The sequence below is a fragment of the Synchiropus splendidus genome, chromosome 6 (genome assembly GCF_027744825.2).
Source record: "Synchiropus splendidus isolate RoL2022-P1 chromosome 6, RoL_Sspl_1.0, whole genome shotgun sequence".
NCBI lineage: Eukaryota > Metazoa > Chordata > Actinopteri > Syngnathiformes > Callionymidae > Synchiropus > Synchiropus splendidus.
In genome coordinates, this window is record NC_071339.1 from 20,384,367 (window position 1) to 20,403,564 (window position 19,198).

At 41.3% G+C, this 19,198-nt stretch overlaps 1 protein-coding gene across 5 annotated transcripts in view; it reads left to right on the forward strand.

Moving 5' to 3' along the window:
• LOC128761224 (cadherin-22-like) overlaps positions 1-19,198 on the forward strand; it is a 190,420-nt gene that overhangs the window by 90,872 nt on the left and 80,350 nt on the right. For all 5 annotated transcript variants that reach the window (XM_053869302.1, XM_053869306.1, XM_053869305.1 and 2 more), the window contains exon 3: positions 9,475-10,465. In XM_053869302.1, coding sequence (XP_053725277.1) covers positions 10,238-10,465 — 228 coding nt within the window. In that variant the 5' untranslated portion in view covers positions 9,475-10,237. The remainder of the gene's footprint in view (positions 1-9,474; positions 10,466-19,198) is intronic.

The following is a 19,198-nucleotide window of genomic DNA, read 5'->3' on the forward strand; positions in this document are numbered from 1 at the left end:
CATGAGGAGAAGTTTGGAGGCCAAGTTACATAAGGCAGTTTGTACGCAGTGTTCGAGATACCTGGTGAGAGAAGAAGGGGATGACAACCAATGTGGTTCATGGATGTGCTTAATGAGGACATGGAGATATAGATGTGACTTAGGAGGTGAAGGAGACTGGCCTGCTGTGCCAACCCCTAAAGAAGGAGAAGTTCAACTAGTGATATCAAAAAAGTCCGCTGGCATTTTGAAAACATTTGAAAAGACAATAGGAAAATGTTTGTTCAACACGTCCTTGTTGCAGCTCTACACTGCCTTCCGAAGCCTAAAGAACAGTCACTTCGAAACGTTCCCGATGCCACATCATCACATCACAGATATATACATTTTCAGATTTTTTTCACCCTTAAGTGACTTGGCTGGGGTTTCTAAGCCAAGTGACTGTGACAAATTGGGATTGGAAATGACAGAATGGGCTATTTAATAAGCATGGCAGAAGGGATTGGACTCTGGTGTGGGGTTCACACGAATAAGCAGACTGTGCGAACTCCTCATGGGCCTGGCTTTTGATGGCAGCTTTCATCAAACTGATGGCTGGATTCTGGCAACCAAAGATGGAGCTGGGTCTGTCTCGCTGTCTACACGTTGTGTGTGTGTGAGTGTGTGTGTGTGTGTGTGTGTGTGTGTTGAGCTGCGGCAGCTTGCGTGTCTGCATGGTCACAAATTGAGTAAATGCAAAATCAGTGCTCGCATCAGAGATATTGAGGCAAGCTTGTTTGCCTCGGGGTTTGGTGTAAATGTGTCCGCGAACTAACCTCAGGCTATTACCTTCGGAATATATATACTCCCTCCTTCTGATAGCAATCACTGCCACTGCTTGGCCAACGCAGACTGCAAAATGATGTGTTATTATTGCGTGGAGATATCCCCTAATGATACCAGCTGTGCACCAATGAGAAGGGGCCGGAATAAATATGTGATGCTTATTTTGGATACGACATCTGATAAAGAGGAAATCACATGTTTAAATTGAAAACAATATTTAACAGTATGCTTCATTTTTATGATTCAGTCAGTGAATGTGACAGCGCATACCGCCACCTAGGAAGCTTATCTCACATGACCTTATAAACATAACTGATCAATAAAACCTCCTGAGCAGCACATCCACTTGCACAAAGGCAGAGACTCAAGTGGGTTACACACTTGAAGATTTTATAAATCTTAAGAAAACAATGGCATTGGCTGTAACCTAGTGGAGCTAAGTAGGATGATGCTAACATATAGGATGATCACGCACTTGCCATTCTTGGTTGCTTCAAGATCTTTTTTTTTTCCCATCTTAGGTTGCTACAGCTAGTTAGACTCCTCCACCATTACGTCGCTTGAGCTCCAACCTGGTCACACCTCTCCTCTCCTCGTCAGCCTTTAATGCATTCAAGAACGTAAACTGTTCCTTGGTCCACTGACTCCATCTGATCTCCTTCAAGGCCCATTTATGGCCCATTTACATACGAAATGGTACCATCAAATTCAAACCGCGTTATCGTCATGGATCACACGAGTCCATGCGTTATGTGCGTATTGCTGTTCACCAATATGTCCACCAGGGGGAGAAGCCCAGAGTCAAAGAGTCAAAAGTTCATGACAACAGTATAAACAGACAACTCCAAAAACCAAGATGGCAACTTTGGAAGAAGAATTGATAATGTACCTCTTGCGCAAAAGAGGATCGATGAGGCCGTTATATGTATATCGCCACTGGAGGAAGGAGAATTTCCGCCATTGTTATGTCTTCTTCATATCTCATAAGAGCTATGCATCGGGCAGTAACAGCAACACTGCCCCCATGGGTTCTGGTGGTACTGCTCCGTTTGGTCCGTATCTATAAGCTTTGTGGAAACGTGCTAAACACATTTAGCACAGAGCACTGAAAGAAGGCGCCGTTCGTACAAACTTGCACGTTGTTAACCTAGTCTTTTCTCCTCAAAGTGCACTTGACTAAAAGGTGTGAGATACATTTATGAAGGTCTTCAAAGCTGTATCATGTAAACAACCATTAAATAGCTGGTGTTTTTTGGTAAGAAGTCTGAATTGGGCTCAAGAAGTACACAATGGAAGTAAGAAGATTAGGGGTTGCACAGTCGGAGATAAAAATATGCGTGAAAAACAGACCAGGCAGATAACCCTGCTGAGGGAGAACTGTTGCGACTGTTAAACAGACTAAAGGGCAGAAAAGGTAATAGAAAAACAAATAAAAGTGACAGTGAAGTGCAAAGTAGAGATGAATGAGAAGGATGTGGGATGGGATTAAAAGGTATGAAGGCAGGGCGAGAACGGAAACGGTGGCGGTTCAAAGCCGAGAAAACAATGCGATGAAGAGAGGGGAGCCAAAGCCAGTCAAGCAATAGGTTTTAGTATTTGTTTAAACAGAGAGTTCGACACAGAGACAGAAGCAGTGGAGTGTGAGGAATTTTGAAAAGGGGGGAGCAGGAAGATGAAATATGGAACGTGAGGAAGAACAAATGTTTGACTGAGTGGTTGAGGTGCCGCAGGTGAATGTTGGCTTTGAATTCTAATCGGACGCTTACACCTGATTTTCATAGATTCTGTATGGCGCATATGAATTTGCAGTTGATTTCCTGCTTCAATGTATTTGTTTTTTATGTGAGGGCAAATCATTCTAAAAGTTTCTGAGCTGCAAGAGACATTTTAAATCTAGATATTACAAGTATTTTAATGTGCTATCATGTTGCACTTGGTTTACTGAGAGTGACTCAAATGTAAGCTATTTTGAGCAACTTTATTCTGCACGTTACAGTGAGTGTTTGTTTAGCATCCTATTTCTGTTATATTAATCGGTGGATGGACTAAAGTGAGTGTGCGTGCTAATTAATGTGGGATCCAGATCCAGCAAATGTTGTTTAAAAGGGGTTTGTGTGGACTCAAGCTCTGTGTGTTGTGCAAACAGTAGTAGCTCTCCGTATGTTGTAGAACACAGAGAATCCAAGGCTAATTAGAACAGTGCCACTGGAGTGGAACATAAGCAGTTTTGCTTTGAGGAGATATGCGATTTTCAAATGCCTCAAATTTGTTGCTCTACACTAGTGGCTCAACAACAGAGAGACCCTTACTGTACAGTATAATGAGTACAACAAGTATAACAGCAGTTTTTTTCCCAAAGCATGTTCAGTGCCTTCAATGTATGAATGTAAGGTTATTGAAAACAAAATATTTTTTTGACATTTATTATTCCATGTAACTTTTTAAAATTGCAACTTGCTTTTTATGGGTGGAAGTAAGACACTATTTTAGTTTTTTTCATGATCTATCATACGCCCTCTTCTGTAACAAAATAAATGATAAAAATGACTAAAAAATACTACAAAAGAACTGAGCACGTAGACCTCCACCAAGCTCCGCCAGCTCATTCCCACGATATAAATATCAACACAGACTGAGGAAAAGACAGAAGGCAGAGCTGGAGGTAGCAGAGATGAAGATGCTGAGGTTCTCTCTGGGAGTGAGCAGGATGGACAGGATCAGAAGCAGTAGATCAGAGGGACATGGTGTTTAGGAGACAAAGTCAGAGAGATGGAGATGGTCTGGACATATACAGAGGAGAGAGAGCCAGTACATTGGTCGGAAGATATTGAGGTTGGAACTGTCAGGCAGAAGGTGGAGAGGAAGGCCAAAGAGGAGATTTATGGAGGTGGTGAAGGAAGGAGGACATGAGGTTTGTAGGTTTGAGAGAAGAGGAAGCTGAGGACAGGGGGAGATGCAGGAGGATGATCCACTGTGGCCACCCCTGGAGGGAGAAGCCGAAGGAGAAGGAAGAAGAACTATCAAGACAGACAATTTATTTAGCACTTCAAACCAAACCTTTCACACAAGAAACGTCACAATGATCTTACAGGCACCAAAACAAACTCACGCGATGCACCTCATCCACACACTTTCTACCTAAATGGCCAGAAGAATAAAGAGTCATTGTTTCCTCGACTGCAGCATCTGTGTTATGAGAAAACTGTGTCTGCATGAGCGAGAGAGGCAAAAGCAACTGATCGTCAATGCAGCTGGGGCAACCAATCTTCGATTCAAAGCACATAAACACATGTTGAGAAACACATTTAGCATTGCACAGATCAAATTGGTATTCGTGGTCCCACACTTTATAAGTTCATATTCACTATTATTGCTTATAACAATTGACCATTGCCCTGTTGACCTATTCAAAGTGGCGCAGTGAATGAAACGCATGGCTACATAAGTCACCATATAACACAAGCAACACCTCTAATCGAGTAACAATGAGAGCTTAAGAGCATCAAACCCTAGCACATTTGAACCCCAACCACTCGCTTTGAACGTTGTGCAATGCTGTGGGAGGGTAAACATTAGATTCCTCTGCAACCATTACACATTACTATGTGACTCCATGGTTCAATGTCTACTAGATGACAGTCGATATGTCACACCTTAAGAGTGAAAGTGTGTTGTGAGTGTCCACAAGGTTATGGACAAAATGGTTATGAACAATCTGGAATATGGATCCAAAGTGACAGGTAAACACCTGCACAAAGAGCTGATGATGAAGAAGTGTGTGGTCAGGAGCTTGTCCTATGGCCAGAGCCGCTTTAATGATTGACACCACTCTTTGAAGTGAGATGAAGCAGCACCTTTTCAATATTTTACTGAACTCAACAACAGCAAATCTAATGTGTTTGAGCGCGTCCATCAACCATTCATTGGACTTGCCTCAGCACATTATGTGCTTGGATGCTTGAGAATGTTTGGGCACAAGTGTCCACATGAGAGAATGCGTGTCAAGGAGCGAGTGTTGTCTTCTGGCCATTGGCTCCACGCCTATCAGTTCACAGTGATCAGTCTTGCCTGGCTGTCATCTGTCCGCTGCCAGCTGTCAAAGGGCCTGCTGAGGGCATGGCCACTGATGAGAGGCTGGAGCGACGCTTGAGAATCAATCCAGCGCTCTAATAGGTCACGACTGGCTGCACAATGCTTGCCAATAGCTTTGAATTGGAGAATGAGTAAAAGGGAGGGAGAGGAATGTATATAACAACGTCAAGCAGAGAGCAAAACGTATGGCTTTGTTGTGCCATAAACTATAGGTTTTGACTTTTACGGCGAAGATGGAACGTGCGGTAATTGAGCGGCAAGAGAGAAAGTCTCACTTCCCTTTCGTGAAATGTAACAGGAGCCACAAAGCAGAAGCTTCTGGCTTCCTCTCTTTCTCATTAGTTTCTTACTTCTAGGCCTTATTATGAAAAGATGTGTACACAATTAATGCAATTATCCAAGTACTGAGACAGAAGTAAGGAACTCCCCTTGGGAGTACAAACATATGTATTTATTTATTTTTGTTTATTATTCATATAATCACCATGCTGTTTGTTCACGATGTTTTTTTTTTTTTGTTCTTAATTGCAATATCCATGCCACTTGCTGTGTGCAGATTTAGATAGAAAAGTTAACTTTGTACCTCCTTGCCTTTGAGTCACAAAGAATACACGTGGTTCTTCCACCAGGGGCAGATTTGCTGCGACCCCTGTTTGTGTGTACAAAGTAGCTTTCCCTGTTTACTGCTTTAAAAGGAGACTGGCACAACTGTCTTTGAGTTACTGTTGCAGTCTGTTGTGTTGGATCCGCAACTTACATGTTTTTTTTTTTCCTGTAAACATGCCGAAACCACAATAACCATGTCCACGTTGTCCATGTTGATGTTTCCATTTCGTTTTGACACAGAAATAATTTGTGGTAGATCTCAATTTAGCTGTGGCAGTGCACCATGATCATTTATTGTACATGTAGCGGACACCCTGAAGTACATCCACTAACCAACACACATGCTTGTTGTGCTATTTTTGTGAGGACCTTTCATTGCCATGATGCTTTCCCCAGCCTCTCACCCTTAACTTAACCGTCCAAAACAAATGGCTAACCTTACCCAGCAGTCTGAACCAAACTTGCGCCCTATCATACTTTAATCCTCTAAACCTTGTGAAGACAGGCCAACATGTCCTCTCAACACAAAATGTCCTCACAAGAAAGTGATCCTCAAAACTATGGCAAACATTCTCACTCCTTAGGACATATAATTTTAACAATTATCCAATGTCCGGAAGTCAGCCACCTCTGTTGCACATTGATGCATACTGAGGCAATTCTTAACATAAAAAAGGCTGAGGTGTAGATGCAGATGCATGAAGGTGACTATCGTAACTTATTGTACATGATATACCACCAAACACATTCTCCACGATGACAATTCTGCTTCTCACGATAAACGACTCTGCGGCGTTTGACTGCCAACACCGGCGTGTGACAGTTGTGGAGCGTGTGGTGGACTTTGGTTCACTATCATAGTTTTTTTACTTAATTTTAATACAGGGAACCTTTGATAATGACACTGGTCGACTCTGAGTCTCTGGATCTGTGTTTATTTTATTAGATGGAGTGGTCCTCATAGGTTCTCTGACACGGTCGTCTGCCTTGGTTCACATCAACACATGCAGATCCTCGGCTGCGCTGGCGCCTCGGTGAAACAACGTGCTGAAAATAGTTGGATATTGGACGGAATTCCGCTCCGGTATTGGCGGTGGTGTCCTCTTCCGCATCCCCCATGAGGGTTCACTGATCGTGGACACACTCACGCAGGCGGCACTAATGCTACGACCCAGCATCTGTTAGGGACCATCAACAAATTCTAAAACGTTCAAAGTATTTGTGAAATATTAAACAAGGCAAAGAAAAACTTTTTAGGAGAGAGAATTGTGAAACTGTTTTTCATCACACAAGAGAAAGGATAGAATAGAATTTGACTAAATGATCATTTATTGAGATACAGCAGACAGACGGCTCAATTCAAGCCCTAAATGAAACGACCAGGTTCTACGAGAGACATGAAACATTGAATTTCTCATCTGTACACTTGGTTAACTATTATATTTAGACATAAACAAATAATGATGCTGGAGACAAACTAATCATTTTCATCATGAAACAGTGTAAAGAGAGACGGTAGTGTGTACAACACATGGAATTATCGTGTAATTATCGTTATTATTCGTTATTATTACTACATTTATCGTGATAACTTTTTTTGTCCATATCGCCCAACCCTAATGACCGGTAATATGTATCTCATCCATTAGGAGTGGAAATATTGGGATTAATTATGATTCTGATTCTGATATGTGTTGACAATAACTCACACTATGTGAATTTGTACTGAGGGGCTAAAAATTATTTAAAGTAATGAATAAACCAAGACAATGAAGTGCTAGTCTTCTTACATTTTGCTGGGATTCTTCTAATACAAAGTCTTAAAATAAATATAACAAATTCTTCTCCACTGCGAGACATATATTTCCATCTTTCATCAAACTCCTGTACATTATTTTGGAAGGTTCCAGATTGATTCTATGAATAACCTTGACAAACTGTAACCTCTGGAGGACATGATGTCACCACGTAGTGTAAGTGATCGAGTTTCAGGTGCTTTTAATTTAGTGTCACATTCAGTTTTGAGTCAATACCTATTTAACCTCTTAGGTCGCTCGTAGGCATATTGCTTTTTGACAATGGTCTAGTTTCCCATCCAAACCACAGACCATTCTTCTGACAAACAAGCAACCTTTCAGTTCTCTTCTTTTTGTTTGGAATTTTCATTGAAGAAAGAAAGTCGGCTGATAAAAGGTTGTTTTTAACTCCATAACAAGAAATAGTTGCAGGAGAAGGTAATATTATTCTTTATAGCGTGACACATCGGTGAGGTTAGTGCACTAGATGTACTGTATAGTTTGGTTGGTCTGCTAACGTTAACATTGTATGGGCCGTGCTCCTTCAGTGCGACTTCTTTGTGAAACCAGGTTGACTTTCTTGAGGACTGTACTACGTTTAATATTCATGTTTCCTTTTTAAATTCGTTTTGCTCGCTTATTTTTTTTAAATTTTCTACTGTCAAGTCAAAGAGCTCCACAGGGCAAAGTGAGTCATAATGTTTTGTTCATCTGGCAGCCTGATCTCACGATATTATAAAAGTGGTGAGAAAGCGAATGTGGGATTTTGAAAGCCTGCGACATTGAAATTTCCTTGCAAATGTTTATTTAGTACCTTGATCAGATGAACTCTTGCGTGTGTCCAGTCCTGGTGTGAAAATATTCAGCAGATCAGTTGAAGCTTTTATTGGCTGCCCCCAAACTGTTTACTCGGGAGATTAGACACCCCGACAGCAGTCCGTCTCCAATACCACGGACATTGCCTTGACCAACAATCTGAGGAGGAATTATTTCCGGAAGCTGTGAGCGTACTAGCAGCCAGGCAAGTGAGATTGGAAGTCCTTTTCTGGGCAGCGGAAATACAATTGGTTAAACCACCTGCTTCGCCTCAGGTGCTCCCTCAGATGGTGTTGCAATCTTCTCCACATGGGGGTCTTAAGGTCAAGACATACTAAATGTTATTGTTTCTTTGTTTCTTTTTTCATTCCTTTTTTTTTTTTTTCTGTTTTGCCCTTTGCAATGTGTCATAGAACCCCGTTTATCACAGCCAGTGTCTCACCAGGATCATTCTTCCCTTGATATTTTCTGCACTTGCTCCATTTCAACATATCTTTTTCTTTCTTCTCCGATGTCTGTCACTGTGAATCTATTAGTCCGATTTGTCGACTGTGTTTTGGCTGCTCTGTCTGGTCTGCCCTGCCGCTCTACCTCGTACCGCTCCTGGGTGTTTGTCAGCAGCATTAGGCGCTTGTTGCCTCATTGGATTGCATTAAGTGATTAATACTTTTGATCCAATTAGTGCTTCCTCATGCAGTTAATCAGCTGGCTGGGGTTTGGGCTGGTTCTTCACCAGGAACAAATGCAGATTCCTGGTGTGATGATCTCCTGTTTTCAACACAGTTATTAAGGTTTTCATTCATGTCTTTAGAGCATCACTTCCGCTGTAAAATATGTTGAATACAGTCGGGTTTGTTTCTCATGATAAAGAAGGAATATATAGAATATAGAGTCCATTCAATGACAGAGATGGAGTTAAGAATGAAACCGCTGGGCATCTGTTAAGTTAAGAATCAGAATTGCCGATCAGCATGGATTTACCATTGTGACAGTTGCTCAGGTCTGTGGTGGCTTTACTTCTAGGGCAGTGGTCTTGTATTGAAATTCAATGATGATATTCTGAACTCCAGGTTGATAATGTGACACTTCAAAGGCATGCTCTTATGGACAGTTACTTTTCTACTCAGTAGTTGTATCCTCCCTCGGTCTTAATATTGTTGGTGTAATGGACCGATCAGTTATCCAACTGTGAAGAATCATCCGTATTGCTGTCCATGAGTGTTGTGTTTAAAGTTGGAACCCACATTCCTTCACTGGAATAATGTTGCCTACATTACCAGCAACCAATTGTGGGAATGACAAAGGCTATCTAATGTAATCTAATCTCACCATATATTCTGTTTTTTTTTCTGTTTCACAGATTTGTCTTTTCTGGATCACTGACCGGGAACTGGAGGACAGTAGGAGAGGAAACTTTCCAGCAGCTTGCTCTGGATGGAAAAGCCATAGAAGATCAAATGAACTCAGCAACAGTAAAATTGCTTTGGCTTTTTACACTTGAAGGATTCACTTTCGGAAAGCAGTATCATTCATGACCTGGCCGACTGAGAAGTTTGCTTAGAGAAAAGTTCAATTTAATAATTGGCTACCACTGGATGCGGTTGCATTAAAGCAGAGAAAAGAACGCGTAGCTTGCCGCTGGATTTGATATGACTGGAATGATGTGTTCATCCTTTTCACGTAGTCAAAGGTGGATGGAAACCTTCCATCTCTAAATTCACTGAAATACTGTTTTTGGTTATTTTCAAAATTCAAGCTCGGGAGATATTTTATGAATTCCATCTCTCCACAAAAGGTCATGGAGTGAGATAGAGGCAGATCAGACACTCGATTAAAGTGGAGCATATACTATCAAAGAATGAGAATGACTGACCCACTTTCAATAGAAAGTCATCTGCTGTTTTTTAGTCAGAATCCAATATGCTCCATGAGCTGCCCTGCCTTCATCAGACTTTAAAATCGTCTTTGATCCAATGGATTAAATCTAACGAACAAAAACAAAAGAAAACTCAGTAGTTTATCAGGCTACAACTTCAAAAACGTTCTCGTCTGCATGCAGCTGTTTTTGTACATGTAGACCCCGGGTTGGGTTCCTTTCTTTTTGGTTAATTTAAAACCTAAAAATGGCCCTCATTCGGACCGTAGGGCAGTGGGCGATGGTGGCTGCAAGTCTTCTGAGCTGCTTTAGTTTTCACTCCTACCAAGCCACAAGGACGAGAGATACAGTCTCTGGAGAAACCAAAGACGATCAAGGACATTCTTCAGTTGAACGAGTTAAAAGAGGATGGGTATGGAACCAGTTCTTTGTGGTGGAGGAGTACACCGGGACAGAGCCGCTTTATGTCGGAAAGGTAAGAGATTTTATAGCCATATAGTTTTTTTGTTTGTTTGTTTTAATATATTTTTTAACAGGGATGTTATCTTAAAAAAGGCACAACTTATCTTGTCCTATCCTATGATGTGGAACATACTTTTTTTTTTTCTTGAATTTCAGTGATACAGAATAGATACACTGCTTTGGCTTTGTATTGTCAGCAATCTGACAGTATGATACATATGGTCATACAGGAGTTAATAATACAATATATATTGTGATGTACTGCTATAATACTACGTTGTTGCGGCGTTGAGCTTACCAGTCATGTTTTTCGAGTATGTCGCTCTTACACAACTCATCGTCCAACAACATCTCGACAACATGGCTGTTGACTGTTCTACCCATTGCATGCTTCGGCTGATCTTCTCTCTGCCGATGAAGCCACTGTAGAGTTTACCTTAGCGTTGACATTGAAACCCAGGCCTGAACGTTACTTACCTGTGTTTGCTGTGGACGAGTGACTCCTTAGTACAAGTCAGAAACTCAAATGTATCCAAGTATTTATTAAATATCCATATGGCGTTCTTAAACTATAGATAGACTGTGACTTTGTAATTGCATTGCAAAAGTAGTGTAGCGTAAGATGTGTACGACCCGCAATACTCCCCTTTTTTTTTTCATTTGGCGACAACTGATCTAGTCACACACTAACTAGATATTGTCCTATGATAGTTCATTGTCCCCTGCTTCCCATAGTTCGCAGAGGCTTTGTGTGGTACTCGAAGAAAGCGCTAGGTCACTGCCCCTCACATCCAGCAACAAGACTTGATACCCTCGGGTTTTCTTGCACATTAATGAAGATATAAAGCACATGTTTGAGCTTTTGTCTCGTTGTAAGTGTGCCACCTTTGCTCCAGTCTAGTAATAACAGTTAATAAAGAGCCAGTCACATATCTTTACATCCCCTATATTGACATGGCTGTATTTATTTCCCAGAGAATCTGCTTCCTGCCCACAGTGCAGTGTGTTTTTTGTTCAGTTCATTTTCGGGGCGCTTTTCCAATGGTATTTTTAAGAGCTTGTTTTAGCTCCCTCACTGCATACCTTTTAGATATTCCTTACTGATGTGTCTACGTTCGTTGTATCAATTTGCATTGACTCTGCCAGATCGAATGAATTAATTTCAACACCGTTTTAAAACACTTTATGGTAGCATGCTTCCATTTTGCTAGGTATTTATCCATAAGTGCTCCATTTGCATATTGCTGAGTTCATGCTGCCGCCGCTGTGAGCAGTCCCGGTTTCTGCCCAGAGCTTGTAGCAAAAGCTTTATTTCCCTTCCAACTTTATCCTTCAAACCTCGCACTCTCATTGTGGGAATTCACCCTGCTGATGGGCAAAGCTTAGCATCGACCTCTGGAGCGGGGTCAATAACCGTTTACATACAGTGTCTTTTATTGAATGAAAAATACTTGGTAATCGTTTCATTCATTTTCCCGGAGCTGAGTGAAATAAATCTCAGAATCCCAAGGGAGGTCTCCCGAGAGAATGCAATGGACATTTGCATAACGCCTTAAGTTCCGTTATCTAATTATGTAAATAATTTATCTCATCTACCTAATAACCTGCACATGACCTTTCAGACGACACGCTGTATCACTGTGTAATTATCTGTCTCCTAAGCAAAAATGTTACAGTTACTTATACACTTCATTTGTCTGTTGCAACCTTCTGTACATTAAAAAGAAAGTCTCTGCAGACTGGGAATTTGGCTGCTTTTTCCTTTCGTGTTTGAAGTTATTTTCCAGAAATTCAGGGCAGCAAATACCATCAGAGTGCCGTGGCGCTAGCACCAAGGCACCCTGCCACACTAGGGGGCAGAGGCTTTGCACCTTCTCCAGTCTATCCAAGGAAAGTCGCATTACATCAGGTTTGACACAAGCCTGCTATTTATGTAACATCCACTAGATCTATTGTGTCTATGTGCTCAACAGCACCATCTCGCTGGGTCACTCCACACTCTCGAAATGACGGCACAGAAAACATCTGACGGTTTGGCGCCTGAACGACCAGCACTGCCATCATGTCAATGCTTCAGGGAATTATATGATTCGCAGAGCGCGTGTCACTTCTAGTGCGTCTCTTAGCGCCTATTGGGAATTCATGCAGCAAACACCTGCATTTTGCGTCCGTCTTTAATAACGGTTTCACAAGTCTTATCGATGCCGTAGACGGACTGTTGAACTCATTATAAACAGAAGGGTTGGGGTACGACTGGGATTAGGATTTTACTAAGTTACTAAGTTAAGTTATTGTCATTTAATAGTTATTCAAGCGCACATTTCCGACACAGTGAGTTAAGCTCATGGCTGTGTTGGCCACCTATATAACAATAAATAAATAACTAATAATAATATTAACAATAATAATGATAGTAATAATAATAATAATAATAGCAACAAATCAAGCCAGCCTTCTTGAACATCTGAACATTAACTTCAATTGAAAGCAAAATGTATTGATCAAAACTGACCTCTGCGTCAACAATGGACGAAAGGAAGGTCAGTCTGGCTTGACGGTGTCGTGTAGGCCAGAAAACAATGACCACAAGTACCACTAAAATGTAATTATTTGTTCCTGGTCCTATGATCAATATTCACTGGAAATTTCCCCAAAGTTGAAAAAGTCAGATCAGATCAAAGCGAGCCAAAACATCTCAGGCAGAGGAATTAAAGTGTAATCTCAGGTTTACTTCTTTACTCTGACAAGCGCTTGATTTCTTGGTCAGGTATCAGAAAGCAACTGGTTATTGAGACGTTTGTGGAAGTGGAAAAGGTCGCAGAGATATAAAGTTTGGGTTCGAAACATACCATTCAGATCACATAAGTTCAACCAAGATGAACTGGGAAAGGAAGATACTGCTGCACTGCCACTGTCAGATCAAGTCATTATCTGTGTTTTGTTTGGGGATATGTTCCGTCTTCTCTCTGCTCCTCTCTGCTCATTTTCTTGCTGCCTCTCAAATGAGCGTCGGTGAGTTCTCGGGCAGCGACAGTGTATACAGTTGGGTTGCTTGACTTTCTCCCGAATTTGAATATTAATGTGGACAGCACGAGCCACGAGGCGCAGGCATCAATCATGTGATCCTCTTGTTCCTAATCATTTAGACATGGCAATGGAGCAGATAATACTGCATCTGCATATATTGATCTATTTCTTGTTGCAGATGAATGAAGATGTTCCCCCGCAGCACAGCCGGCTGTCACAATATAATTATCCCGGAGGCTATTATTTGTCTGCCGATTTGATTGTTCTGCATTTCTCCCCGGCGGCGCAGCTCCGGAGCCAAGGAGGCAGCATTGTCTGCGCCGAGTGGACAATGAGTAATAAATGGGAAAAGGAAAAGATCAGAGATATAAAAGGAGGCTGGAAATGATGGGGCTTTTCTGGTGATCCGCTATAGTCCCCGCCCAACAAAGGCGGTGGAGTTAAATGAAAGGTTTTAGGGAAACTTCAAGGAGTCACACAGCAGGGGGCTGGAGATGGAGGATTTTAATGTCTGGCGTGCAACTGTTCTCTTTGGTGTTGCTGTCAGAGTTATTATAGCGTCTAGAAAATTGTCTTCCTTGCTCCAAAATACGATGCCGTCATTTCGATTGTGTCATTGAGCAACCTCTCTGTGAGACCATTACTGTGAAGGGTAAACAGGAAATGTCGACAAAGAGTGGGCGACTTGGCGAAACAGTCAAAATCGGATTAAAGTTGCAGTCATTTGCAGCATAATGACAGAACTGCAACATTATTCACAGAGATTTGCTGAACTCGTGTGCCACGGCCAAAACCTGCTAACATGCTTTAACCAGGAATTTACCGCACAAACGTCCGTCTGCAGTCGTCATCGTCACTGTCACTGCCTGTACTCCAATTTGTGTTTCTCTTCATGTCTCTGTAGCCTTTCCCTCTCTGAGCCGGAGGCGATCTTCACCTGTGCAGTTTGTGGTCGCCCCTTTTTAACGCTTTGAAGCCGTCTAGATCAGAGAGCTTGACAGGCAGCAGCTTTAAATGACCCTGTCCTGAATACAAGGACTTAAAGAGGGGGCGACCAATTTGCTGCCACTCTGAAACCTTCAACATGACAGGGTTCTGTGGAGGGAACATTATACCATGGAGAGAGCTGGCACATTGTGGTGCACTCCTTGTCATTCAAGCGTTACAAATATCCATAAGTCTCTTCACAACTTCACTCTCTACATTACTATTGCTTTGGTGAAGGGACGGAATGTATTCTGAAAAATACAGTTTAAAAAAAGTCTACATAGTACCACTGTAAATGTCGCAGTATAATGGATACTATATCAGTAAAATAAAGATAAATGTACAAAAAAAGTTAAGTGCCCATAATAGTTTAATCCCGATATATTACAACAATATTTACAACTGCACAGGAAAATGCATTTTCAAAAGACAGTGCATTGTATTGCCTCTTGTCATTATATACTGCATTGTGAAGGACAGAATAATACAGAGTTGCAATATACTGAAATAAAATAACAATCATGGACACATTTTGTGTGACATTATTCCACGCATTCATTTGAAAGTAAACATGATGTGACCCTGAAAAACAATATCTTGTAAAATTTGACGAAAACAGTGTCATTGTTTTGTCCCCTGTCTCGTCCAGACAGTCCTTCAAAAAAAAAAAAATATGTAACTGTTTAATTCCCTTTGTTTTTATTCATGTATTTCAATTCTTAGCAATCATGTGTAGTGTAGGAGTATAAGCTAAATTGAGATGAAAAGAAGAAGCCCTTTTCTCCATCTGTTTGCTCTTTAACTTTAACTTTAAAAATGCTCCAACTCAGAAGAGCTGACAACTCTGACGAGAAACTTCCACCAGTGCACTGACTGACTCACATTCCCCTTCAGCAGGTTCAGTACGGTGACAGCAAGACTCCATATAACCCAGAGGTGAATGTGACAGATAATCAACAACATGACTCTCCCGAGTCACCCTACAGCTCTCCACTGTAAACCCTCTGGCACTTCTGACTACTACTTGCAAAAAGTTAAACTTGAAGCCGCAGACTGAGTCATATTAACTCTGCAGCTGTGATGACAATCTGAGACTTCCTGCTGGGTTTAATGATGTCAAGGAGAAAGTCCAACTCAATTCATTACTCATGTTTCATGTTTGACAGTTACCAACCTTCAACAGTGGAGGAGGGTTTTGGAGGAGTTGGACTCAAATAAGACTGTCATGAGGAGTAAAATGAGTTAAGTGAGGAGCTTGGGAGCAGTTGTGGGGTTCTTTGAAACAGTTTGACTAAAAAATGCTGACCTCCTTGTGTTGATCAATGCTACCATCAAAGTCTCTGGAAGAAATTCCGCTCACTGAAGTAACACATACGTTTTTTTTGGCATCTATTCCCTGCTCTGAGCGAGACATTCTCTGTGAAAAGCTTATGAGACTGTACCTGTTTCTCATACTAAAAGTCCAATATTAAAACACCAGTCAATGGTTTATGTCTTTCAACTAATGTTGCTACAATGCAGTTTATGCGTCTACACACATTGTAGCATTCTCTTGTGGAGATGAAGTAAATCCATATATTGACCTCCCACAATCTGATTGATGTAAGTAGAATTTGAGTCTTTATTTAGCATATTCTGGAAAATCATTTTGTCGCATGCTGGATTGCCAGGACTCATTCTGACTCAATCCATGACTCAAGAAGTGTTTAACAATCCCCTTTCAGCTGATGGGAGCTTTCAGCTGTGAGGACCTTGCCGGTGGGGACAGTTCCTCGTGCTGACTTCGCTCACATGTGTCTCTCCACCGGACTGCAAACCATGCATTCTCTAGTTTGAGTAAAGATTTCAGAGACCCTTAAAATTTGACACGATATATCTTACGGTCTATTTCGGGATAGATGGATGGATGGATGGATGGATGGATAGATGGATAGATAGATAGATAGATAGATAGATAGATAGATAGACAGACAGACAGACAGACAGATACCTGAGTTGGTGTTGCAGTCTGTCTTTGAAGGAAGGTCCTCCAGCTTCTATGGGGAAATTCTTGTCCATTATTCAAAGTTTATACCAATATAAACCACAGTATTTTAAGAGAAAACAAAAAAAAAAAAAATTATATATATATCTCATCGGCAATGTTAAGACCTATTTTTGCCATGATAAAAATGTTTAGACACTGTCCACATTTATGATCCAGCCAGCATTATCCTGACGGTGACCTCTACTTGGTGAGGAAAAAACTTTTGTTCAGCACAGTGTGTGTTTTTTAAGCTGCCAACATGAATCACTCCAACGAGGATAGACTGACAGACGGATGGCTAGATCCAGCCTGAGGTGAGGATGCTAAAGGGGGTGAGGACGCGCGGTGACTTGCATCAACGCAGCTGAACGATGAAGCCGGTGTGTGTGTCGATGTGTGTGTGCGCAAATGAGAGGCAGATATAGTATGAAGTTGCATGCGTATGCCATTATTTGTAAATGAAATTAACAAATGATGACAACATTGCACACACATTCCCGTCTGGAGAATCTACTAAAGAGAGGGCATGCGAGGGAAAGATATCCACCGGTGCATGCCAACTTTTACCCGATAACTCCAGCAGTATGGACCAATGAAATTTTCATCACATCTGAAATATTGATACCTCCAAAATATCTGGCCGTATATTTTCTCTGACTGGTCTGGTATTTGTCTCGGGGAGGGTTTTCAAATGACTCGAAGAAGGGAGGAGGAAGAGGGCGGGGAAAGGCAATATCAAGCCACATGCTTGCATTATTCCACAGTTTTACGACAAATACTTAATGAAAACCACCGCGAGGGTGATAGAATCCAGTATTTAATTAAGCCTTTATAAAATATTAACAAGGGAGGCCAACGGGATTTTCCGTCGTCTCTGCTCGTCTCAATGGAATGAACCGCAGTTACAATGCGTACACCTCTGAATTATAATACGCAGGAAGGGGGGAGTCGGTCTGGGCGCGTAGAAAAGAGCAAAGGGGAGGTTGAGCTGAGGGACCGGCGCTGTCTCTGTTGCTGCCTGGGGAATGTATTCTCATCACATTAGCAGGGAACTATAGCTTTGATTTATAAGGGCTCTTTTAAGTTCACTTTCAACCCCACCACCTCCATGTCTTTACTTTTAACAACCCCCGAAATTACTTTGATCTCCTAATTTAGGCGTCACGTCCTGTGAAGGGCAAGACATGCAGGAAAGCTGTAAATCATCACTATTATAGTGCCGATTTTTCTTTCTTTTTTTTTTTTTTTTTTTTTGAAGATGGCTGAACGATCTGGAGCTTTTTTAAGTTTTGAAGTTATGTCCTCTTCAATTACATCAGGTTACATTAATGTCATGCTGTTGATCACACCGTCACCATCGCACCTTCAACTTGACCCAAATGAACGGCACTTTTCACGATCCCTTCTTCTTCTTCGTCTTCTTCTTCTTCTTCTTCTTCTTCAGTTGTTGGGATATTGTTTTTTGCTCCTCACTTCAGAGGCCTGTAGTGAGGAGTGAGGATGTGTGAAACTTTAGTCTTATTCACAGCAAAATATGACAAAAAATGTGCTTCCTTTTTATTAACAGTAAACAAAATGAGTGTGTTCATTATATTATTATTATATATGGCGAGTCACTACAGATGGTCTCTAGCTGCACCAGTAGCATCCGAGTTACTCGTAGAGAGACATAGTCTCAACTGTACAAAAGAAAATTTGGATTTCCTTCAAAATAAAAGCAGATTTCACAGGGTATTAACTGTTTTGTTTTGGTTTGGTTTTTTTTATGTTCCGTAGTCTGAAGGTGTAGGGTTAAAGAGCAGGACATCAAATGTAAAGGAGCTCTTTAAAATGTTTAAAAAAAAGTTATTTTTTTCCATATTTTTGCTGACTTGGAATCCATACAGATTTATTTTTCTTGTGTTATTGATGTCGATGAGGTAAATGAACTCAAGAGAATGTGTTACCGTGGATGTTGAGTGATCCTTTGTGTGGTACTTAAAAAGAGAGACTTTCGAGGAAGCATTAGCTTTTACTTTTTGTGACTTTTTGCGTGGTTCATTGACATGAGAATCCTTTCATAGCTTTTGTCAGTTGGAAATGTATTCACAACGGCAATTTATGCAACAAACAAGGCAGAATTTGTATAACTGAATGACTGAAAACTGCATTTTCATGAGAGTGAAATTACCCTGTGACCTCTGCTTTGGCTCAAGTGTTGTGCTTAATTTGAGTTGGACGCAAGTTAAGCCTTGGCACATTCACATTTTAGATGGCTCCCACATCAATTACATTGTCATGGATTTCTCCACGCCTGCCAGCGAGCTTACACCCATGAACCGCAGGTCATGAATGAAAAACCAAAATGAAGGACACACAAGTTTGAAATGGGTTTTCCACGTTGGATAGCAGGAGACAGACGAGTCATTTCTGAAAAGTTTCTGTGGGGAATAAAGTTGACGTGGTTCTGTTATCGTTGGAGGCAGTGCAATTGGGTTCAGCTGAGCTGACCACTGGGTTACAGCTCTTGGGTTCAAAGGAGCAAACGGAGCTGGTGATAGGATCATCTTCATCGATAAATAATGCTCAACTAAATTATGTAGTGCGGGAGTTTCTTCATGGTGTTCTGTTCTCTGCATCGTGAGTCCATCTGAGTCGTGTTCAGCTCTAGATATATCACACACATCAGAACATGGGACGGACGGATTTCATCATGAAATAGACATG